The following is a 25,188-nucleotide window of genomic DNA, read 5'->3' on the forward strand; positions in this document are numbered from 1 at the left end:
AGGCTCAGCATTCGGCTGTCGACACTACTGTGTTTCGTCGTTGAGGATTTAAATTCTATACAATTTGTATGTGGGTAATTGCTGGGTCTGCCTAAGCTACTGGCTATCCTGTTCCGAGCCGCCGCAGGCTTTCATGCGCAGTTCTGCGGCCCTGGAGCAGGCCATTCCGAGTCTAGCAGTCCACCTGACGCCCGATGTCACTGAGAGCGGTACCACTAATTAGTTATCACCAAAGGTATGACTGGGGATGATACGTTCCCCAGCCTGGGGAGGAGGGGCTAGGTCCATCCCCAGTGGGCAAGAAACGTGGGGGAGCGCCAATAATAATACGCAAAGGGGATGTCAAGATACCCTTCTCCCCCGGACTTACCAACTCCTCGGTACAAATTTCTCCGTCGTATTTTATATTTATATGGCGTAGTCGCCGAAATCTGTTCTTTGTGTCGTGCCTCAGGCCGTCGAAGCTCACATGAAAATGGCTGAACAAAAGGACCCCGTACCGGCGGGCGAGATTGAGCTCGCCCCGTCCCCGTCGGGACCTACGCCCCAGCAGCTGGCGCAAGACGACACTGGTGGCAAGAAGGACAAGGCGGCCGAGTTCCTGGCCAAGAATGGCTTGGGACAGAGGATCGTCATCACGGCGGCGGACTCGGCGCGCGTGCTGCGGCGCATCGACACCGTGATCTTGCCCCTCATGCTGGTCGTGTACTTCCTGCAGGGGCTCGACAAGGCGACGCTCGCGTACGCGTCCGTGTTCGGTCTCATCGAGGACACCGGGCTCCACGGCGACCAGTACGGCTGGCTGGGAAGCATCGTCTACCTGGCGCAGCTCGTGATGCAGCCGCCGCTGGCCTGGCTCCTCGTGCGTCTGCCCATCGGCAAGTTCACCGCCGCCATGGTGCTCAGCTGGGGTATCTCGCTCTCCTGCATGGCCGCCTCGCACAACTTCGGCGGCCTACTCGCTACCCGCTTCCTCCTCGGCGTCTTCGAGGCCAGTGTCGCGCCTAGCTTCGTCGCCATCACTCAGATGTGGTGGAGACGCCGCGAACAGACCGTAAGGACAAGCTACTGGTAGTAAGTAATCATCTTCACAAGTTTACTTAGAATTCATTCCTCCCTTCTCGTCTACTTCTGAGCGTGCGGGGAGACTTTTAGGATGGATGGGGATAGCTGTTGGCAATGCAAGCAAATCGGGAATGATAACTGCTAATCGCTGTGTCTATAGCGCCATGAATGGAATCACAAACATGGTAGGTCGATTCCATCGTTCGACAGCTAACGAGTCTTGAGCCTTTGACCAACGAGATGCATGCAGTTCGGCAGCTTAATCACGTACGGCCTAGGACACATATCCTCCACCCTACACGCCTATCAAGTAAGTCGGGCAAGATAATTCAGTTTTCACTTGGGACGGCTCTCGGAATTCAACTCACACCCAAGCCTAGATCATCTTCATATTCTTCGGGGTGATTACCGTCGTGTTTAGCTTCGTCATGTTCTACTTCATGCCCGATTCGCCTATCGAGGCCAAGTTCCTGAGCGAGGAGGACAAGATCATCGCGGTCGAGCGTCTGCGCATGAACCAGATGGGTCTCATCTCGCGCAAATGGCGTAATGACCACCTCAAGGAGGCTCTGCTCGACCCCAAGTCCTGGTTCTGGTTTGCGCTGCTGTTCTCCATCAGCATCCCATCCGGCGGCATCTCGACCTTCGGCCCCCTCATCATCAAGACCTTCGGTTACGACCAGTTCCAGACCATTCTCTTCAACATCCCCTTCGGCTTCGTCCAGCTTGTCGCCACAGTCGGTGGGGCCTTCCTCGCCCAGAGGATCAAGATGAAGGGCCCCGTCATCGCCCTCCTCTGCCTGCCCCCGATCGCCGGTTGTGTCATGCTCATTGTGCTCCCCCGCGACGCTGGCCACCGAGCCTCGCTCCTCGCCGGGTACTACCTCATCTCCGTATACCCTGGTATAAGTAAGTTGGAATCGTTATTATCACCACCATTCGCCGTTCAACCCTCTTCGCCTTTCTTGGCCGAAGCTTTACGACACGTCAACGCTAACGCTGGGCCTCCGCAGCGCCGCTCATCTACTCGTGGTCGTCGCAGAACACAGCCGGCGACACGAAGCGCAAGTCGACGAACGCAATTCTGCTGGTTGGGCAGTCGATCGGCAACGTGATCGGGCCGCTTCTGTACACGCAGACGGAGGCACCGGGGTACGCGCGGGGGCTGCGCTCGAACTTGGCACTGTACGTGGCTATCATCGTGCTCGTCGGGCTCACGACGCTGTACCTGCGGCTGCTCAACAGGCGTCACGCCGCGCGCCGCGTCGCCATGGGGAAGAGCGCCGTCATCATCGACACCAGCCTCGACTCTGAGAAGGAGGCCGCCGCCGCTCTCGAGGCCGAGAACAAGACCGCCGGCGTCGAGGACGCCCCCACCGTGCAGACCGGCGACCGCGCCTTCGAGGACCTAACCGACCTCGAGAACGAAGAGTTCGTGTTCGTCCTCTGACCTCCTTCGCTTCAAGGACTCGCAGCTCTTTTTAGGTTTACGGGCCGTGGTTCGCGATGCGCTAGGGAACATCCCCGGCTCCATGTAGGTAATACTACGCGCCTCCAGGCGCGGACAATCCGGTCTGTTTTGCCCATCCAACCCCCCTTATGGCGGGTGTTGGTTCATAAACGAATGTCTACCGTTAGCACGCATGTATGTCTAGCCTGCTTCTCATGGAGGGAAAGCGTTGAGCACGACATATACCAAGGTCGCTTCGGGGTTCAATGTAGCTCAAAGACCATAATACCATACTATACTAGTACCCTCGTTCATCTTTGGTGACGGAGTTTCGAAGCTACGTAGAAATGATCGATAAGGATAAACTGCGGGGATTGTAAACCTGGAAACATGGCTTGATGGTGGGTAAACACTTCAGAGGGGACTTCGTAAATGCCGAGGTCAAAGAGGGCCGAACCTTGTTGCATTCCACCCGGTTTTTCTCTTGCCTCTTTCCCTGCCTTTGATATTGGTCTTTCCAACCTTCTAGAAAGAGGTTATGTGTGCACACACACTTGAAGGATAGGTTGAACGGAAAGAGCCATAATATTATATCACACAACGGTCAAGTGAAGAGATCAGTCGGTGGCGAGAATCGAAATAATCAGGGACCGAGGTGGCGCAGATGCGACAACATATTACCTAGACGGAGCCGCGTCGGAAGCAGAGATGGTGGCTCTTTCGCTGCCCAACTCAACGTCATCCCTCCATGAGCCAGGTCGGGCAGGAAACATGGCGACATAGGGCTAGCTAGTGATCCAGCTTTCCCTCGCTTCGTTCCATTCCTTGGCGGAAGATCAGGCCATCCCGTTCGAGTTCCCCTCCCCCGCGACCACACCTCATACTGTGCTCAGATTTGGCCGATTCTGGTGTTGTCGCAGCAATGCTACACATGAGACTACGGCATAAAATGCTGCAAGTAGTCTATGTATAGAGCCTCTGAAAATCGGTGGGGTGTTGAGTATACCCGGATAACATAGAATAGAAGGCTGTAAACGGTTCGTTTAGCGGGGAGTTTATGTGGTTGCTGGCTTTATGCTCATTACCTCCTGATTCCGTGGCAATTAATATAAGGCCGTATATCTATAAAAGATGTTTATAAGAGATCTAGACCCAATAGTAGACGGATCTTATACTCTGCATGCTACGAGCTAGACAGTACGCCTCGCTAACTGCCACTATCATGGGACTATTTGATTCTGATGTAATGTGCTAGAAGATAACCTTAACTTCTGTTTCTAGTTAGAGTGAGTGACTTGGTTTTGATGGTCAAACGTGGGAACGTAACCTTTAGTATGAATAATATAAGTCAAGAATCAAGCCTACAAGAGGAGTTAGGAGAACGAATAATACAACTCGACATTAATTTCTCGACAATTCAACAACTGCATCATTTACACGTTTCGGGGATAGATGCGCTCTCACATATAACCCCCAGCGAGTCTGGTTGATCGCGAGTGAGAGGGGGGTCAGCCGGATGAAGGTGGGGTCCTTACAGATTCCCGGTCTCGGAAGAAGATGTCGCTGAAATTCATTCGGCGAAGGATGGAGAAGGGTCCATTAGTTTACAACGGCCTCTACGAATTCCTCTCTGCTGTACTCCGGGTATAGAGGGGATTGAGGGGAGGCTGGACGCATCCCTTAATACCTTATTATAATATGCCTTACCATTACCCATGCCCTAAGGCAACCCAGAATACTCAGATAATGGGTTATTAGGTGGGTATTTCTAAAGTTAACGGTGCAATGTCGAGGATGGTTTTAGCAGCGATGATAGTCAGCGGTGTTAAACCGCTTTCCCGGATTTATCGACTACTTAGAGATCTAACCAAAAAGTCGGTTACCGGCCATGTATTAGACACGCCATTCTCACTTGCGTTTGTCGACCTGACTACCTATGTGATCAACACAGATCACCGATGATTTCTCCGTCGATGACGCCAGGGGTAACACGAACTTGATGAGCCCTAGGATCGTTATATAACCCTGCAGGTCCAGGCCAGCGAATCAACTACTCCAAAACGAGTCTCTCAGTTCCGCGGGAGTCGATCATGGAATCTTAGGATGGCGTGTATGAAGCCACATCCTGACAATATGCGTCTGGCAAGGTGGAGGAAACAGGTTTCCAGCTACACCGGACCCCTTATCTGACGCAATCCAGAAGATGGATGCGTTCGTAGGGCGGTACTGTTTCTTGACGGGACAATTCTTTTCTTTTGCACGAGCAACTATTACATCACAAATTGTGGCTTGCGGACCACACGCTACATAGGACGTGATCCTCCGATCACATATAAAAAAGGTCCAACAAGTCCTCTGGTATCGCGGTTTATGAACCAACGGCAAACTTTGGGTTCCGTACGCAGCTTACTCTCAAGAAATTCAAACATATTCGTCTTACGACAACTTAAAGCAAACCGGCAGCACTTACGCAGCAAACCGATTCACAATGTCCAACCAGCAGAACGGTGGTCTCCTCGGCGGCCTAGTTGGCGGAGTCGACAACGTCCTCACCGGAGGAGAGAAGGCGAATGGGCAGGGAGGCCTACTCGGAGGGGTTAGCGGTGCGGTCGGCAGCACAACGGAGGGTCTTGGAAAAGGCCTCAATTCCACGACTAAAGGAGTGGGAAAGGCCGTGGGCCAGACAACCGAGGGCCTCGGGAAGACCGTTGGCGGCGTGACAAGCTCAGTGGGAAGCACTGTCGGCGGAGTGACCGGCGCGGGGAACAAGAGCAATGAAGAGACGCCGTTCAAGAGTTATGGCATCTAACAGCAGTATCGACTACCGCATTCTAATGAACGGGTCGTGATAACCCAGAAGATGTCGTCACCTTAGGGTGGACATCTGGTATTCGGATAGAGGCTTGTGGGAGGATGCGAGGAATTGTGAAGGCTTTGCGCATGATGAATCTTGTCTTGGTTGAGATCTGAAGGGAGAAGGGGATGCCTACTACGGAAGACACTGTTTATAGTGATGGCACCTTTTGAGACACCGCTTTCCGTCGCTATACGGTTATCAACGAACTTCATGAAGAGAGGGCATTGTGCTTCACCGTTATAACGCAGTGCCGATATCGTTATAGCTAAGCCTAGTAGTTGGCGAGTAGGCGCATGGCATTAGGTACGTGATGTGCGTTTTGGTAGCGGTTCCTTTCGTGGCCTCGCTACCTTAATCTTAAGGCACGTAAAACGAGTTAAAAAGTAAACCTAGTTAATTAATTAAAGGTATAAAAACTAAACTACTAAAAGGGCTTAAATATAGCGTTTTACGAATAGTTAATTATTACGTATTTTTCTTTAATTCTATTAATTATAGGGCTCCTTTTTTAATGCTTAATTCCTTAGGTGCCATATTACTCCTCTTTTTACGAAAGGATCGTCCTTAATCTTTAACGGGCGCGTCTTACGATAATTTTTAGTATTAAGCCTTATTAATATTATTTTTACGTAATCCTAAGCTAATTTCTTAACCGCTAACGATCCTATTTTAGTAGGCGTTTATTAGTATATTATAAATTACGTACGGGATATCTATCGTTAACGTACGCCGGAAATAGGTTAGTTCCGTTATATTTACTCGGTATTTCGATATCTCCGGGGCTCCTTATCTTATACGTATTACCGGCGTAGTAGCTTACGATCGCCTACGGGCCGTCGTAATAGGGCTCGTATTTACCTAACCTTTAACGAACTTTTAGTACCTAGTCTTCCGGAGCGTAAGTCCTAATAAGTTCTTTCTTTTCCTATAGGTAGGCTCGTATTTAATCTCGCGATACCTTTAGGTTATTATAGTAACTTCGAGCTATCGGCGCCTCGTATTACTTCGTTAGTTATTATACGAATTATAGCTCCTCCTTTTTCGTCGTTTCGCGAACGTATTCGGCGAATTCTACTTACTATTATTCTTATAAAGGCTACGTACCGAATATAAGGAAGAAATTATTATAGCCGCTTAGCTTTAGCGTTTTATTATATATCGTAAGGGCTCGACGTAAGAAATTAAAAAGGCTTCGTATTATTAGGTTCGCTTAATATTTTCGTAGTATTATACGTTTAACGTTACCGTTAGCTTTCTCGACCTTACCGTTACCTTTAGGGCGTAACGGTATAATAAGTTTTACGACGGAATTATATTAACGATGTTATTAAATAGCTTCGTCGCTCGTAAACGCTACGTTATTATTACTTATTTATTCGTAGGAATATCCGAAGGTTTCGCCGATACGAGTTAATAACGGGATATAGTCTTTAAACGCGGTTAACGGTACGACCTCGCCTTCGACTTATCCGGTAGCGTATTCGACGGTAATAAATAACGTCGATTAACTAATAAACGTATAATTAATCGCCTATCTCGTAAGCGGCGTAGGTAATAGGATAGTTTATAAGTCCGGTAGCGTTAAATCCGGCTTCTTTATAAGCTAATAGGTCGGGTATTTCATAATAATCTACTATACCGCGAGCGTAATTTCGGGATACTAATATAGCCTTAGAGTCTCCCTAAAGATAACTTTTATTATAATATACCTTCGATCGTAATATACGCCTCGTAACTTTACTAATAATTTATCGTATTCGATAACGCTTTAAAGACCTACCGCCTCGTTAGTTATTCCGGTAACGTATAGTAACTCTTCTTAAGCTTTAATATATTAATTAACCTTATATAGTTTTCCTTAATATATTACGAAGTATTTCTTAATTTAATCCTCGTTAAAAGCGCTCGGCGGCGGCTACCGAAGCTAAAGGTATTCGTAGATCGCTTAAATATCGAGACGCGTAAATTCGTAGGAATGCTTAATAACTTTTCCGGGTATCGCTTCTTCCGTAAACGGTAATATTCCGTTTATTAATATCTCCGAGTTATTAAGTAACCTTAATAAGTAATTAGCTAAAACGTTAGCTTTTCTAACTCTATAAACGATTCTAACGCTATAATACTTAATAATATCTAGAAAACGTATAATTCGGATAGGTTATTTAACTTTAATATTAATAATCTTTAATAACTTATAATCCGTAATTACCGTAACGTTTCCTTCTTTTACCTAGTAGCGTTAGTATTAAAGCGTTAATAAGATATATAAAAGCTTTCGTTCCTAAGCGGAATAACGAGACTACGTTTCCGTAAGCTTTTACGAAAAGTACGCTACTAGATAAAGTACTTATTAATCGCCGTAGAAATAAGGTTATTATAATACCGCGCCGATATCCTTTTAATTAGAATTAATATCGATAATAAATAAGCGCTTTTAATCGTAATCTTTTACTACGGACGCCGTTATAATCTTATCGCGGATTAACTTCTATGCTATTATAGCCTCGTCGTTTAGCTTTACGGAAGCGTTTTTAAGTCCTTTCATTACGTCCGTAAGGGATAAGGAATACCTAGCGAAGTTCTTAATAAGGTACCGAAGGTAACCTACTATGTAAATAAAAGCTTTAATTTCCGTAGTTATTATTAGCTAAGGTCGATCTCTAATAGTAGCGACCTTCGCTAAATTAATTTAAATATTATCCTTAGAGATAAGGAAGCTTAGGAATACGCCTTTCCTAACGAATAACTATAATTTTCTAAAGTTAATCATTATACCGTATAAGGCGAACTAAGCGAATAATAATCTTACTCTTTCGTCGAGCTATTCTAAGATATCGCCTTAAATAGCTACGTCGTTTAAAAGGCTAGCTACGAACTCTTAAAGTAGCTCGAAAATTTCTTCTATAAAGGCTTAAAAGGTAATTAGAGCGTTAATTAACCCCATAAGCATTATAATTTATTCGTAAATACCGAAAGATATTATAAAAGCTATTTTCTCGTAGTACTCGTCGGCGATATAAATATATTAAAAGCCGTTAAATAAGTCGATAAACGTATACCATCGATAGCCTATTACTTTATAGACCTAGTTTATAACGTTAAGTAAAGGATAAGCGTACTGAGGAGGAGCAGAGCGTACGCGATACTAGAGACCCGGATAGGTTCACTCGAAGGTATACTCTATCGAAGACTATAGTACGTACGATGGTCTAAGATAGATAAAACTAGTATCGCTATATTAATCGAGAGATAAGGAATCTAATGTAGTTATCGTATCTTAGCTATACCCCTTAGTCGTAGAGATATAATAGTCGCTAGCCCGGAGGTATAAGAGGTAAGGGGAGAAAAGGGGCAAAACGCAAAAGTTACTTATTCGGCTATAGCGGTACGACGAAGTAACTTAAGCGCCTATAACTAAAATAAATATACTAATCGGAAAACGACGAATCTAATGGTAAAAACGAATCTTTAATTAAGGCAAAAATAGTAAAGATAGCAATCTAGCTAGGTAATAATCTGGATAATAAGCATAGTATGTCCCGCACTTACGGGAGCTATGGTTACTCTATATAGGCATAAGGCCTATCGTAGCGTGTCACGTAATACATCAAGAGGGCATGTCTTACCGCACCACTACAGTACTTTTTAATACGCTTATTTAATTTACGATAGTTATAATAAAAGCGCTAAATAACGTTTTAATCGGTTTTCTTTAGTATTACCGTTTAACTAAAAGCCTTCTTAAGCGTAAGTAGTAATAAAGATACCTACGGGTTCTTACTCTTACGTATAATCGTATCTTCGTACTTCTTAACGAAATCTCGTAAGGCCTACTCCTATAATAAGCTATATCTTTTTAGCGGTAGTTTTACGGGAGCGTAATCGCTAGTATTAATATAATACCGTATCTTCGCGCCGATATTTATTCGCCTCTTATCGGGATTAAATAAGCTTAAGAAGTCCTTAGTATAACGTTTTAGGTACTTATTAACGATAGGATTAGAGACTAAGGTATCCTTATATTATTTAATGCCGGATATAGGCTCGCTCGACGTAAAGGCTAGGTCTCCGACGATATAGGTAACTAATAAATTAATAAATTAAAGCATCGGATAATTATCGTATCGATCTAGGATAATTAATTTATTCCTTATAGTATTATATCTATAGTTAATACCTTACTTATAAAATATATCCTTACCGATCGTAAGGTCTCCTAAGAAAGTACCGTTAGGTACGATCCCGGCGGATAACGTAAAAGGATTAAATTATCCGTCGGGTATTTTAAATCGAGCCGTTACGATAGCATTATATATTACCGTAGGTCCTATACCGTTAATACCTCGTATAACGGATCGTCGTTTCGACGCGTATAGCTTTAGGCTTACTATAACTACCTTTAAAATATAATAAATAGCGTAGCCGTAGTCGAAGAATATTATAATCGTTTAATCCGTTATCGTTTTAATATAGAATAAGTTATAAGGCTTTCTAGCGCTTTTTCGTAGCGGTTTATCTCTATATAATAGTAATTTATCGCCGGCGTTTACTTCGACCTAGTAAACGCGGCTATCCTAAGCCTTAAGGTCTTCGAAGATATCCTCTAACTATTCCTCGACTTTTAAGTTATCGAGGATATCCTTAGGACTACGGTCGTCTTCGTTATTTTCGTCGGGCTCGTAGTTAGCGGCGACGTAGCTTCGCTTTTCTTTACCTTTACCTTTACTTTTATTCTTTTATTTATTATATATATTATTAATCTTTTTAGCGAAATTATTACGTCCGGCGGTTATTACGTTATATAAGATACCTTTAAACGTAACCTTTTTACCTTTAACTAGCTATTAACGTAGGAGTTTTAGTAATTACTTATAATCGTAAGCTTAGTATCCCTTCTTTCCGTAATTAAAATACTCGCTTTCGGATACCTTAATTATAAAACCGTTTTCTTCGTTAGTTACGTAAACCTTACGATCGTCGGTTCTTAGGTCGGAAATCTAGGATACCTTAATTACCTTTAAGAAGGTATTTCGGGTATTTAGCTACCGAATCTAAACTATACTTAGTTTCGACGACGTAACTACCGATATATCTAGTTAATAAAACGAAGCGGAGCCGCTATATAGCTATATTATAACTACTAGCGTACCGTAAACTTTGGCTTTAATCGCCTTACGCGTAAGAGATCCTACGTAGCGGAGTATACGTTCGATAATATCGTACGTATTCTATATGGAAAGGCCGTCTTTTATAATTATTTAGATATTAGATAAGTAATTTCGGATTAAATCGAGGACTACCTCGCGGATCTATATTATCTACTATCCCTAGTAAGGTAATTTATAAAATACCTTACGTAAGCGGCGTACGAAGTTAATAATACTTTCGTTTTAGAAAGGTAATAACGTCGTAAGCGACGTTACTAGGCTATGTAATACGTAGTTATCTACGAATACTTAAAGGATACCTTTTACGAAGGTTACTTATAAAGGTAGGTAGTTTCGAGCGAAGATAGCGACTTATTAAAAGTCGCTTATTAATTCGATCCTTACTTGTTACGTTTAGTAGTTATATAGGACCTATACGCCTTAAAAACGGTTCTAAATATCGTTTAATTTCTAGAGGGTTATATTATCGGCTTATATTAATCGATAGCTTAAGGGTATTACGACTTTATTCTTATTATCCGATAAGTAAAGGTATATTATTTCGCTAGAAAGGATTACTCCCGGTTATAAGGCCTTAACTCTTACCTCCTACCGCGTAAACGCTACGCCTAGCGCCGTATATCCGTAAAAATTAATTCTTTCCGACGTATATCGTAAGTTAGGTTCGGCTTCTTATACGGATAGAAACGGTACCGGATACGTAGCTACCGCTATTAGCGGCGGCCTAACCGGCGGAACGGCGTAAGGAGCCGCTAAAGGTACGGCGGGATAGATAATAGGAGATACTACGGAAAAGGTAGCAAGAGGTACTATGGAAGAAGCGACGGAAAGGGTTATAAAAGAAGCCATGCCTATTATTAAAGATAAGGCTTAAATAAGAGCTAAGCCTTAAAAACCATACTATAAAATAACCTTAGACCTAGGTTATTTAGGTTATTATTATCTCGTATCTCTTAAAACCTTACCTATCGGCGGTAAAATAAACTAGGTAGCCCCGGCTCGTATAGGAAGGCTTAAGGCTATCCTATCGGGTAACTAGCTTATGGATTAACTAATCTTACGATCCTTACGCTTTAATAGGAGTCTTATTAACTATTATAGCTCGTTTTATACTTATTATAAGCCTTATTATTATAATTCGAAACGCTCGTTAAAGCGTTATTCGAAACTTTACTCGAGGCTAGCTCGAAGCTCCTTTATACGGGAAGTCGTTTCTATATGGAAATTACGAACTAATAGTTCCATTCGCTTATAAGTACCGTTTATAGTTCTACCGTAAGTAATTCGATTACCTATAAGGGCTTTTAAGTCGGTAGCGGGCTCGGCGCTCGTTTCTCCTAACGGAAAGGACTCTAGGATAAGCGGTAAGGACATCGTAGAATATTAGGAACGGCTCGTAAAGCCGTAGAAAGATTAAGAATAGCTTTAATTATAATTAATCGATTAATAGCTATACTATTAGCGTTCTACCTATAGTAAATAGCTATTTATACGTTTTAATAGCGGTTCCTTTCGTAGCCTCGCTACCTTAATCTTAAGGTACGTAAAACGAGTTAAAAGGTAAACCTAATTAATTAATTAAAGGTATAAAAACTAAACTACTAAAAGGGCTTAAATATAGCGTTTTACGAATAGTTAGCTATTACGTGTTTTTCTTTAATTCTACTAATCACAGGGCTCCTTTCTTAATGCCTGATTCCTTAGGTGCCACAGTAATAGGTATAAAAAATCGATAATGGAATAGCCGAAAGAATGCATGTACTAGGCATGGAGTAGGTACCTCTGTGCATGGGGTGCAGATGTGTGTACATCTTCCTATGTACCTATCGGGCCATGGCCCAGACGCTCAACCCCAGAACCTCGAATTACCTACCTATTGAACCAGCTTGTGCTTCGTATCTCCAAAAGCTCGAGAACCACCAACAGTCGGGCTACCGATGCGCCTCAACTCTACGGATCGCGTAGATGGCAGCTAACGATGACGAAGATACGTCGTATGTCGACTACGATGCCTTCCTCGACCCGGCCTTTAGCCCATCCTCCTTCGCCAACACTCTCGTGCTCGCCACCAACAATCCGAACGATGCGCCGCTAGACCTTTCGACGCCCTTGTCTAAGGTCTTATTCGACGCCCAGGAGGTCGATTCCCGTATCGACGATCTGACCACCCGCTCCGCCATCCCGCTTCTCACACACACCAAGGAGCAGACCGAAGCGAGTCGTAAGATTATCACCGAGATAGACGCACAGATCAAGAGCCTAAACGAGAGCTACAAACAGCTGGAGAAGGAGGTAATCCAGAAGCATGCCGAAGCAGACGAGGTACGCCAAGTTGCCGCGCGACTATGGGAGGCCCTGAAGCTAGGCAGGTCTGTCGGTCGCTGTCTTCAGCTGGGTCGCCAGCTCGAGATCCAATACGCGGAGATAACCGCCAGCTCAGGGCCAGGCTCCACCGCGGGGGGCGGCAAGAAAGAGGATCACAGAGCACTTGTGCGCTGTGCGCATACGATTCTATCCCTGCGAGAAATACTCGACAAGAGGGCACCGGGGGAAGAAGGGCACGGACTCGACAAGGTCAACGTGATTAGAAGCCTGCAAGATGGAATCGTAGGGTCGATCGAGAGGTCGGTCAGCAGTGCGTCGGAACAGATCATACGCGAGTTCAACATCGGCTCCGCTTCTACCTACGCGCAGAGCGAAGAGGCCAAGGCCCGAACGGTATCTGCCGCCATTACTCTCTACCTGATGTCACCCGTATCCCGTACGAAGCCCGACAAATGGGCACCCCAACTCCTTCTCCAACCGCTAGAGGTGTATCTGCGCAATGCGCTGAACAGCTCTATCGCGTCCGTTGCGAGGTCCCTTGCGACATTGCCGTCCCTAGACCGGACCCTCGCAGAAGTCTCGGCGCGGTGCCAGAGCATCATCGCTCTCGAGACGATCCTCTCCACGACGAAGGCCCCGGTGCACCCACTCCTACCGACGGCGCAGAAGCATGCTCCGGATAGGTTCAACCTCTTACAGCCGTTGCTAGCGTATCTCGAGACCGGCTCGCTCGCGTCGTACTTCTGGAGGAGCATGGCGAGTAGTTTGGCAACCCGAGTCCAGGACATCGTAAATCGTGGGGGTGTTTCGGCTCGCACGTTGAAGACGAACCGTAACAGCGTCGGAGAGGCAATTAGAGAGTGCGTCATCCGAGGCAGTCAACCCCCGAGTACCATCGCTGGTTCCAAGGGGAAGGCCCCGAAAGCAGACGCAGAAAAGGGCGAGGGATGGGATCGCGAGGTGGCTGTGATGGTGGGGAGCGTCGTTGGAAACCTCGGCAGATGAGAGATCTGCCAGCGGAGCTACCATGTCTCTCGCCCTTCATGAACACAGGTTTAAGCTGTGATACATTGAGACCAGAGTATGGATCGTAACTCTGGGTAGTCTACTATTTAGCAGCCTCGAACTTGCATACGTAAGCATCTCGGCGATTTCGTCGCAGAGCTCCTTACCACGGAAGCCTCAGCAACTAAGCCGAGCTTCAGCAGCACACCTTTACCGCATCTGTCGCATTGCAAGTGTGCCAAGTTGTATACGCCCTCCTCAAATAACAAGCGACTTTTATGACTCGCTAGACCTAGAACGTTCAGTAAACCCAACCTAGTTCGAGGCACGTAAAATCCGAAAGTTTTATGCCTCATTTAGACACCCTCCTCCCCGAGAACCGACGTCCTCGTGAAAACCCGGCTCTGATCCCCCCATCTCGAACCACACATTCCCCTCTCACTCCTTGGCTGGGCTATGCACGCGGTAGCTAAGGCAAGGGATTCGCCTACGCTTGAAGTAGACTCGGTGTTACTGGCGGTATCGACGGGAACGAGAGCGAGGCGATGGCGCGGTGTGAGTACATCGGGCTGGAATCAATACGCATTTATATCCTCCGGCCCTCAGGTCAGGTCGACGTAGGCCTAAAACGGGCCGTTTTTGCGCACACCAAGCCTGGGCCGACCTCGACCGCGAAACGGCAGTTCCCAGGGCCTCGATTCCGTGTGGGAAGGGCAGCATTGCATGCATCCCATGGATAGCCGTCTACGGTTGAGGCCGATGGACAACCCTACAGGGATATGGAGACGTCTTTGGTTGGGTACCTTGGCAGCTAGCCGTAGGTGCGCGTTATTATCCCACCGGGTACGTCTTGTGAGATGAGCCAGCGAGAGAGAGAGATGGGTGGCTGACGTACGTCCGATAACGGGTACGGCATTGTCGTCTATACCTGTCAGATATAATGCTAGATATTAGATACCCAGACACTTTCGGCTGCCCATTACATAATAGATCAAAAGTTCACGGATTAGAAGCTATACCTACCAGGTATGTACGCATGTACGCGCATGACGCATGTGTATACCGTAGGTAGTACTGTAGGCAGCACTGTGAGCAGGCCGCATCGATGACGCCGATTGCTATGCTGCCGATACAACAGCATCATGCGGATCTCCCATCCGTCTGCCCACCTCTAGCCCGCACCACAGATGTAGCTAATATACCTACGTCAAGATGCCTCAGAGGTTGTGCGTGTACTTTGGGCGGTGATGTAGCCTGGACGTACGGATGGACATCGGCGCAATCGGCACATCTATACATCATAGGAGGTACCTAGCAGATGCGGCGACCTATTAGTTTCCGCACCTGTCTTGCCCTCTACTCATAGATGGATTCCCTTAGGAGCTGCCTCACTTGCCACCACCTCTCTATAAAGTAAGTAGATACCTTACTGGATGTAAATTAAATACCTATATAAGGCCTCCTCTGCCTTTGTATCAAACATGAGGCATCCGAAAGCCATTCCATATTTAGTCTGTGCCGTTCCCTCCCCCTTTTCCCCTCTTCCTGCGATGTGACGCCCAGCAACGTCATCGCGCACAGATAACGTTGATGTACCCTCGAATTCGAGCACATTGAGCAAAAGTGCGATGTACCTGTCTACCTACACCAGGTAGGTTAGATACTTACGTAGGCGCAGAAGAGGTACCTAGTAGCTAAGGCAGACGTGGCAAATACCTTAGGTACCTGAGCAGGTACCTCAAAATGTACCAGTCTCCGTCAGCTTGGCCGGCATTTTTCCGTGCCCTTCCCTGGATGTGTTCCATCTCTCCATTTACCTATAACCGGTACCTAGGTACCTAGAGTATGTGCTTGGAGCTGTCTGGGAGGCAAGTACACTATACGGATCCGTGTCGAGCCTCCCCGGCCTGGCCCTTCAAACATGTGCCAACGTCACAGGCTCACAACCCACGGTACCCCCCGGGCCACACATCCCTGGATATTTCCTAAGTCCAACCTCATCTCCCCATCTCGGTCCATCCTCACCACCATCACCAAGCTTCACCACTATCATTAACTTACTGCACCCCTCTCCCATATACTGTCCAATCGCCAAGTTAGCTTGACTCGAACACCCCTGGAACCCGATAGGCCCGAGACAACGCATGTCCCTTTGCTTGGTTCCATTGTGGCGTCTATATTCGATTGAATCCGTACGTTGTTCGTAAGGCTGGCTGGCCCGCAGGCCGACTGGCTTCCGTGGCGACCTGCCCGGCTGCAGCCGTATATATAATTGCGAATTTCGTTAAGCATCGAACTATTCACTTGGGCTCAGTGTTGGAACCGCTGCAGATCTCTGGCACCATAACAGGTTGAGAATCAGCTATACGCGACGCCTACCTACCCGCAGGCAGTATCACCGCCACTGCCACCGCCAACCACTGCCTATTATCAACTCCTGCCATTGGACTGGTTGTGGTGATCGCCTGTATCCCAGGTAAACCCATGTCTCTCCGTTCTCCCTTCTTCCCCAGGAGCGAATTCTCCAGGTCACACCCACCCATGCGCTGCTTTCCCCCCCGCCGGGTTATTGTTTGGATTCCCATGCCCCACCCTCGTTCCCTAGATATAGCACGGAGCCAATTGCATCAACGGCGATGATGACCCCGCTGTGAGCCCATGTCGTTCTGGCCCATCCCCCCCCCATGCGTTGTGTCTCCCTACCCACCTACCAGGCTGTAATACTTGTCTACCTACCTATCTCCTAAGCTACCTCCTAGTCTGTATTTGAACTACCCTACGTCTACCTAAATATCGTCTACTGCCTTGACGGCTCGTTGACGCTGTCCTGTCCCGTCTGCTCATCTAGGCTGTCACAGCGTCACTAGACTGCTACTTGAATTCCTCCTCATCGTTTGCCTGTGTCACCCCCTCTTCGTATCTCCGCTTATGAGAAATCCCCTCACACCCAAGTTTTTATGCCGTTATCTTATACCGCAGTACTGCAGCGCCACCCCGCGATTCACGCAATCCCCTAACAAAAGCAAAGCTAAGCACAGATGGCAGAGAGAAACCAGGCTGGTAGCACCCCTGCCAGCGTCGCTGCAGACGAGCCTACATTAACGTCCTCCTCTCCTCTGACGACCCTGGCTGAGAGTGCACATTCCCAAGATTCGCCCGACCTCCCACCGCACCTACGAGCGTCCGTTACCAAAGTTCCTGTCACCCCAGGGATCCAAGCCTCAACATATTCGTCGAGACCGGGTTCCGAGTCTGAGAAAGCTGCCAGCCCGAGCTACTTTACACGGAAGCCTGGCTCCCACGAAAACCCGGTGTCGGATGGTCTTCCGTCGCAGTCCCCGTCCGAGATGTCATCGCCTACAAATCTGGTCAAGGGTGCCACGTCGCACCACGAGGTGCTACGTAGAATGAGCATATCAACTAAGGGAAGGAGAGAGTCCATCGAGGATATCAGGGCGGCTGCCCCGGATCTGGCTCTGAGCGGTAACATTATCTCGGTTACATCTACAACTCCGCACTCCCTCAAATATCATAAGAGCGGCAATTGGGTTAGTCTGGTCTAATGCTGGCGACTAGTGAGTTGGAGAACTGACAAAAGGATAGGAACTGGGCTATCGACGTGGCCAATCTGCTCTTTTCGACTCCTTTTCCTACCTCTCCTCCGACGATACACCCTGGAACCATTCTGTTGTCGCGTGGACCGGCGAAATAGAGTCATCCACGCAATCTGTTTCCGCTTCGAACGTTCTCTCCGATACGACCTCCAAAATTCCAGCCTTGAGCCACCTATCTGCACCAATACCATTGGATGGCGAGGCGCCACCAACACCACCGGAAGTTGATGGTTTGTGGATTCCGAGGGAGCACCAATTGCGCCTGGAGAATCTGCTAGCTCATAATAAGCGCATCAAGACCATTCCCGTATGGCTGACGGACGATAACGAGGCCGGAGATGAGGGTATTACGCTGAACGATCAGGCGCGATGGAAGCGGTATGCCGAACACACGATATATCCCCTGTTCCATTACAAGCAACATGAGCCTAACGACGGTCGGGCGGAGCGTGTGGAATGGGCCGACTATTTCCGGGCCAACTTGAAATTTGCCAACAAGATCATCGAGGTCTACAAGCCGGGCGATATCGTGGTCATACATGATTACTATCTCTTGCTGCTCCCCACCATGCTGCGGCAGAGAATGCCTAACATGTACATCTCCTTCTTCCTGCACTGCCCGTTCCCCAGTAGCGAGTTCCTGAGGTGCCTACCCCGGCGAAAGGAGGTTCTCGAGGGCATGCTCGGTGCGAACCTAGTTGGCTTCCAGTCGTACAGCTACTCGCGCCACTTTGCGAGCTGCTGTACCCGCATCCTGGATTTCCCCTCGGATTCCCTCGGCGTTGACGCGTACGGGTCCAGGGTAGAGGTCGGTGTCTTCCCCATCGGCATTGATGTTGCCAAGGTCGAGCATATAGCATGGACAAAGGAGGTCTCGGAGATGTACGACGCTCTAAAGCTTCTATACAAGGACAAGCAGATCATCGTGGGACGCGATCGACTAGATAGCGTCCGCGGTGTCGCCCAGAAGCTCATGGCGTTCGAGAGGTTTTTGGAACTGTACCCTGATTGGCGGGAGAAGGTCGTCTTGATCCAGGTCACCTCGCCGGGCTCCATCGAGGAAGAAGGCGAGGAAGTGGAGAACAAGGTAGCCAGTAGGGTCAACGAGCTCGTGATGAGGATCAATGGCACGTACGGCAGCCTAGGCTTTTCGCCGGTGCAGCACTACCCTCAGTATCTATCGCCGGAGGAGTACTTCGCGCTCTTGAGGGCCGCAGACATCGGCCTGATCACCTCGGTGCGAGACGGCATGAATACGACCAGTCTCGAATACGTCGTCTGCCAGCGTGATACACACGGCCCGCTAATCCTGTCGGAGTTCAGCGGTACAGCCGGCAGCCTGAGGGATGCCATTCACATCAATCCTTGGGATCTCACAGACGTCGCACACCAAATCCACAACGCACTCACCATGTCGAGCGAAAGGCGCTCAGCGATGCACAATGGTCTCTACCGGCATGTTACCACGCAGAATGTACAGAGCTGGATCGCGAAATTTCTCCGCAAGCTCGTCAGCACGCTAGCGTCGACCAAGAACAACAATGTCACGCCCTTGCTAGACCGAACTCTCATGCTGAAGCACTACCGCGAGGCTACGAAGCGCCTCTTGATGTTCGATTACGACGGTACGCTTACCCCGATCGTGAGAGACCCTCAGGCGGCTATTCCGTCCGAGCGCGTCATCCACACGCTGAAGGCGTTAGCGGCCGACCACCGGAATGCGGTATGGATCATATCGGGCAGAGATCAAGATTTCCTCCAGCACCACCTCGGCCACATCTCCGAGTTGGGATTCAGTGCCGAGCATGGAAGCTTTATCAGACATCCAGGCCAAAGCAATTGGGAGAACCTGGCGGAGAAGCTGGACATGAGCTGGCAGGCGGACGTGATGAACCTGTTCCAAAAATACACTGATCGGGTACCTGGTAAGTTTTGCCCGCCCACCGAAGACGCCAATTGTCTAACTTGAAGGCTAGGTTCGTTCATCGAGCGGAAGCGCTGCGCGCTTACTTGGCACTACCGGCAGGCCGATCCCGAACAGGGCATACACTCATCACAAGGACTGCATAAGGAACTGGAAGCGACGGTGGCGAAGAAGTGGGATGTGGACGTGATGAAGGGCAAGGCCAATCTCGAGGTCCGGCCGACCTTCATTAACAAAGGAGAGATCGCCAAACGGCTGGCTAACGATTACAATTCCGACATTGCGCAACTAGCCGGGTCCGGCCAGCCTGGTTCACCAAATGGACTAGTCGAGGAAGGAAAGCTGGAATTCGTCCTGTGCATGGGCGACGACTTTACCGACGAGGACATGTTCCGAGCCTTGAACGGGCTCAGCGGCACGCAGATCGAGGCCGACCGCGTCTTTACGGTCACGATCGGGGCCAGCACGAAGGTGACGCTAGCCAAATGGCACATGCTGGAGCCAGGGGACGTGATAGAAGCTGTGGCGCTCCTCGCCGGAGCGGGGTCGAGCGGCGAGGTGGGCGAGCAGCTGAGCCAGGTCAATCTGGCCACCGTTGCCGGACTCGAAGGCCACGTGCCGCAATGACTCGCGAGGCCGAAGCTGTGAGCGGGACTAGAGGGGCGAAGGCTATACAAATGCACGATAGACAAGCGCGGCGCTAGGGTAGAGCTCGGGATTAGACGGCTCGTTCAACGACACGGGGGCCAGCATCTTCCCGCTGCCAAGAGGCAGGCGAGCGTCGAAAGGGACGAGCAGGGCGTCCGGAACGGTCGCCAAGTCGACGAGCATGGCGTCGGGTGGAAGAGCCGCTCTCACGTTCGACCTATTAGAAACCCATCTAGACGGGGTTTATTAAGGGGCTGTTGACGATGCTATCCCTCGCTCGTTTTTCTTTTCCTTTTTTTATTTTTTAGTCGGCATGTTGTCGGTAGAGGGGCTAGCCCCATCGCCCACCTCAAGCGTATAAGTATTATACATAGACTCTATACGACGTATTGGTAACTAGCTATGCTGCTGCTGCTGCATCTCATCCTACATCGTATCGGCACTCTTCTAGGGGTGGGTTGCTTTTTTCTTCTTCTTCTTCTTTCTTTTCCTCCTGTGCATGTGGGTGCGCAGTGCTTTTTTAGATTCCGTTGGAGAAGGCAAACTAATGGAACGCTGAAGTGGTCTGCGCCGTCAGCGCGCGCGGACCTGCGATTCGAGTTGAAGACCACACCCACGCGTGCGCAAGAAGGAATATTTAGGTGTGTATGTGTGCGTGGTGTGTGTGTGTGTGTGTGTGTGTGTGTGTGTGTGTGTGTGTGTGTGTGTGTGATAGAGAATGGTTTAATATAGAAGTAAATGGCCTGTGCAGAGGCAGTGGGAATAGTAGGTTTAGGCTGGTAGGTAAGTCAGGGCAGGTTACCTAGGCAGGTAGACGGTTGCACAGAGCTAAGCGCCGGTGGTAAAGTCATAGGAGGTTCTCTTTCTCTCTGCTGTCATCCCCCTCTGTATCTCTCTCTCTCTCTCTCTCTCTCTCTCTCTCTCTCTCTCGTCTTTCCGAGTCTATCGCTTAGAGGAAGCGCGCTTGGGGGCCAGCGCGTTTCGCATATATAAGCGCGCGGGGGGGATTAGGGGGAAGTATAGGTGTAAGTGTGTGTGTGTGTGGGTGTGTGGGCGGATAAGACTAGCACACACACACACACACACACACAATACTCTTACACACATACACACACAAGCACATGAGCACATAAGCCTACCTGCCTATCCACCTACCTACATGCGTAAACGCACGACATACAGGTAAGTATAGCGGTTCACTCCACCCCCAAATGGCAGACGGGACAAAAATGGCACCGCCCGACTCTGAAACGTAGACGTTGGGGGCGTTCTCTCCTACTCCCCTCGTCGTTCCTTTTCTCCTCTCCTCTCCTCTCCTTCCCAACGATTGGGGATCGGGGGTTCTCGTACACCCAGTGCTTCCTCGTCCGATCCCAGACCGTCAGCCCTACCCCCCCCTCCCTTTTCTTTTTTCTTTTTCCCTCCCGCAACGCACCTACGCCCGCAGACGGCACGGGACGTTCGTTAGGCAGGCAGGTGTCTAGGGCGGGCAGGCAGCCAGATATGCATGCACGTCCGTACGTACGGCGCGGTGGAGATATACTACTCTCCGTCCGCCGCAAATCCCGGCACGTCTGCATTTCGGCTCTTCTTTTTTTCCTTCTTCTTCTTCTTTTCCCCTTTCGGGAACTTGGCTGCGGTTGCTCTCTGGCTGACGCTGGTTTCTGTTTCTGGAACATCCACACCCCCCCCCCTTCCCTTCCCCCCCTTTCGGTTCTTTCTCCGTTCCCTCCCTCCCCCCCGTTCAGCTCCTCTCCATCCCGGCCCCGGGTCTTTTTTTTCTTAAGTTTTAATTCTTTTTCATTCAGACGTCTGCCTGCTCCCCCCCTCTGCTGCTGCTGCTGCTGCTGCTGCTGCTTCATTTTTCCCACCTCCGGTCTCGCGCTGCGCCGTTAGCCCCCGCGCGCCCGCGCCGCGCCCGGGTGGAACGAGGTTTCGCTCCGAGGACGGCAGGGGCAGGCGAGAGAGATACGAGAGGCGTTTTTTTTTGGTTGGGGTAGCCCGCGCGGGATAGTCGTGTGTTTGTGCGCGCGAATGGGGCGCGGGGCGAGGCGTGGAGGGGCGCGGCGAAGGTGAGACGGGGGACGAGGCAGGACGAGAGAGAGAGAGAGAGACGGGACGAGCCGAGGTTTGGAATATTAGAAGAGACGAGGGCGAGGGAAGGGTAGGCGTGTGCGGGACCGAAGATAAGCTTCTCACCTTATCGTCTCACCTCGCCCTCGCCAACCGAGAGTCGGCGGCGGTGCCTCGCTTAGCCGGGCGCCCGTTCCGAGACGGCGCCAGGGGTGTGAGACATGCCTATAGTACATACCTACCTAGCACGCAGGGCGTGCCACGGCCTGGACGCCTGGGCAGGCGGCCTGCGGTAGGTAGGTAGGTGGGTAAGAGTGCGCGCGCGGGCAATCTGCGAGCACCTGTGGAGCTGAGACTCGACGGCAGGACGCGAGGGTCTGCCAGAAGAGGCAGCAGCAGCAGCAGCAGCGCAGTCCGACGATGGCGAGTGGCAGCGTGGCCTCGCGGTGCGGTCGATCGACGCCGTGTAAGGGGGCGTGTAGGGCGAGGGCGCAGGTGTTCTCGAAGATATATATAATGCCAAATAAGAGGGGGTGCGCGCAGGTAAGCAGGTAAGCGTACGTGTGTCGTACATACGCGTGTGTAAGTAAGCATTGGACGGCGAGGCACGGCACGACATGAATTGTACGTGTATATGCATGCCCGTGGGTAGGTAAGCTGGGTAAGGCCGGCTCCTGCGTCCACGGAAACATCGTGTAGGTAATTACGTGCTGAGGGCGACGGCCGACCGGCGAAGGATGGGGGGAGGAAGCAATGCTACCATGGTATTCTCTGTATGCCTTGGAGGTTGCCTACGAGACTGCGGGAGCCGAGCCCCCGAATGAGGAGCGGGATGGGGTGAAGAGAGGGAGAGGGGGAAAGGGGGGTTCATGAGCCGAGGAGGAAAATTCAAGAATAGAAGATCGAAGCTATCCTAGCTGCTCCTTGCACGGACGTGTGTCCAAATCCGCCCGTAGGCTTCCTGGAGTGCGATGTGGTGTAATGTTACTACCATATTACGGTGTAGTGCACCGGGGGTATATATAGACGAGCGCCGTCGAGGGGCAAATAAGCTGGGCAAGGAGTGTGTGTGCGTGTGTTTATACACATGCATGGCTTCGCCCCCTGGACGTATCGACGGGCGCCGTATGCAAGGTACTGCTGGGCGACTGAGGACGAGGGCACGTACACGACAGCTACTGGCAGCGGGGTGAAGGTGGCATGCGTGTTTCCGTGCCGTCGTGGAGGTGGCCGTCTGTCGTGTATGTGCACGGCGACGTACACATCGTATCTGTAGGGCTTGCTTACCTATATCTACGCGAGAGGAGGGTGCCAGCCGGCCCAAATCTGCCTGCATCCCTAAGTCGACGGGGCCTTGGGGGCTAGCATGGACGAGTCTGGTCCGCGTATACGTAATCGGGGGTAATTGGGGACGTCGCACTGCTGCCTTCCACCACCGCGAGGAGCGGCAGGGCGGGTGACGCGATGGCTAGATATCCGACGTTGGTGTAATTCGATGGACACGTAGGCGGACACCGATATATGAGGACGCGTACGCAGCCGGGGAGCGATACGCACGAACGTATATTAAACCCTCTCCAGCAGTACTGACGCCAGCCGGAGCTGAACCTGGACCTGATGGGTAGGATCTCACAAGCTTTTGGGGGTTGGAGGCGAGCGCAGGGTATGATGCCATCCGTCCTTCTCGCCTATAGTCAGTCTGCATCTCTGGGTATCTAATATAATACTGCGGTCTCCGGTGGTCGGCCGCTCCTACCGGAGCGACGCACCTCAACGGGCAGGACGACCGCCGGCTGGATCGCCGTGGCCAGAAACGGGGCTCCGGCAGACCAATGGCGCCCGATACGGCGTATAGGTAGGGGGCCATCTCTGCTGACAGAGACAGCGGACGCTTGATAACGGTAACAATTATAGAAATCGTCCTTGGAGAGGTTATACAGCAGATCGCGTCAGAGTGCTGGCAGCTACGCGAGTGGCCCCTCTTGATCAGTCCCGGTTCCCCGCGGACGTTTCGCGGGCTGCCCGAGCCGTGCTCTACTCGAAACAGACGATGAGAACGGAGATTGACCAGGCTGACCCCCACACGCCACTCTGCTCGTGGTATCCGAGTCAGCCTCTGGGGGGATACTATAGCTGCCGGTTCGGCTCGGCCTACACGACCATCGCAGGCGAGCAGACCTATACGGCGGTCTTCCTTGGTCCGCCTCCATGGAGGCCACGCCGCAGAGGTTGCATCGGAGCAGCTGTCTGCGGGTATAGCAACGAGCATATACGCACGTGGAGGTATAAAAGGGCGGTGATGGTGGCGAGGCCTAGAGGCTACGGCTGAATTTTTAGTAGCTGGGGTTTCATGTATAAGATTCGATGCGAGAACCTCGCCGATAGAGAAGGGGGACTTTTGATATGTGGAGCTTGTTAGAATAACACCGCGTTCCTCGAACGAGGGCATCTCCGAGCAGACATTTCTTGCCGTGTCCCGGGGCCTACGAGGGCTTGGCCCACTGGGATGTCGTCAGCCGGCGCGAAGACTTTTTGCCTCGTTCCCCGGCGCCCCCAGGAGGTTCCCGCAGCTGACTGAAGAAGAGTACAAGGTCGATTTTCATAGTCACTACTTTAATCTCTCGTCTCATTGCTGCTCGCGTGGGCCGCGAACGTAAGTGGCAAGGCAGTTGTCACGACTGAATCCCCCCGCCTACCGGTTCATCGGTCGCGCATCCACGCGTATGGCCCCCCACTAACCGAGAGTAAGAAGCAGCAGGAGGAGAGATGCTCCCCCATCGAACCTGATTTCGGCCAAGGGGAATACCACCTAATGTGTCACGACAATGTTGCGAATCGCCTAGCGAGGAGACGCAAGGAAAGGGATGGGCAGATGTCGAGGAAACTATGAGGGAAAAATGGACAAGCCTTGGCAAGCTGACTCAGGGCTAGATTGTGTAGGGGGTGGAAGTAGGTAGGTAGAGCGCGGCACGCGGACGGCGGAGATGGAGGCGGAGACAGCGGGAACTGGCATTAGCGAAGCGAAGCTAGGGAGGAAGACAGACAGGGAGACGGGTGAG

At 50.1% G+C, this 25,188-nt stretch overlaps 5 protein-coding genes across 5 annotated transcripts; 4 read left to right on the forward strand and 1 right to left on the reverse strand.

The window, feature by feature from the left end:
* Nucleotides 1–475: 475 nt before the first annotated feature.
* GGS23DRAFT_596306 (MFS general substrate transporter) lies at nt 476–2,515 on the forward strand (the record flags this gene model as incomplete). The annotated part of the gene is made up of 5 exons (XM_051518459.1): nt 476–1,074; nt 1,226–1,250; nt 1,316–1,375; nt 1,446–1,974; nt 2,079–2,515. 5 exons carry the CDS (start codon nt 476–478, stop codon nt 2,513–2,515), a joined length of 1,650 nt encoding a protein of 549 aa, XP_051372518.1.
* A 2,488-nt stretch (nt 2,516–5,003) lies between these two features.
* On the forward strand, nt 5,004–5,324 carry GGS23DRAFT_596307 (uncharacterized protein; the record flags this gene model as incomplete). Its single annotated transcript, XM_051518460.1, has 1 exon — nt 5,004–5,324. One exon carries the CDS (start codon nt 5,004–5,006, stop codon nt 5,322–5,324), a length of 321 nt encoding a protein of 106 aa, XP_051372519.1.
* Nucleotides 5,325–12,309: 6,985 nt separating this feature from the next.
* Nucleotides 12,310–13,924, forward strand: GGS23DRAFT_515333 (oligomeric Golgi complex subunit 5). The gene has a single exon (XM_051514591.1). The coding sequence runs from the start codon at nt 12,506–12,508 to the stop codon at nt 13,868–13,870; it is 1,365 nt and encodes a 454-aa protein (XP_051372520.1). The 5' UTR covers nt 12,310–12,505; the 3' UTR covers nt 13,871–13,924.
* A 2,984-nt stretch (nt 13,925–16,908) lies between these two features.
* On the forward strand, nt 16,909–20,035 carry GGS23DRAFT_604798 (glycosyltransferase family 20 protein; the record flags this gene model as incomplete). The annotated part of the gene is made up of 3 exons (XM_051519659.1): nt 16,909–17,418; nt 17,474–19,409; nt 19,461–20,035. The coding sequence occupies 3 exons, from the start codon at nt 16,909–16,911 to the stop codon at nt 20,033–20,035; spliced, it is 3,021 nt and encodes a 1,006-aa protein (XP_051372521.1).
* Nucleotides 20,036–21,075: 1,040 nt separating this feature from the next.
* Nucleotides 21,076–21,761, reverse strand: GGS23DRAFT_565527 (uncharacterized protein). Its single transcript, XM_051516219.1, has one exon. It carries the CDS (start codon nt 21,733–21,735, stop codon nt 21,253–21,255), a length of 483 nt encoding a protein of 160 aa, XP_051372522.1. The 5' UTR covers nt 21,736–21,761; the 3' UTR covers nt 21,076–21,252.
* Between the last annotated feature and the right edge of the window lie 3,427 nt (nt 21,762–25,188).

This window comes from Durotheca rogersii, assembly GCF_024521655.1.
Source record: "Durotheca rogersii strain YMJ 92031201 chromosome Unknown GGS23scaffold_8, whole genome shotgun sequence".
Lineage (NCBI taxonomy): Eukaryota > Fungi > Ascomycota > Sordariomycetes > Xylariales > Xylariaceae > Durotheca > Durotheca rogersii.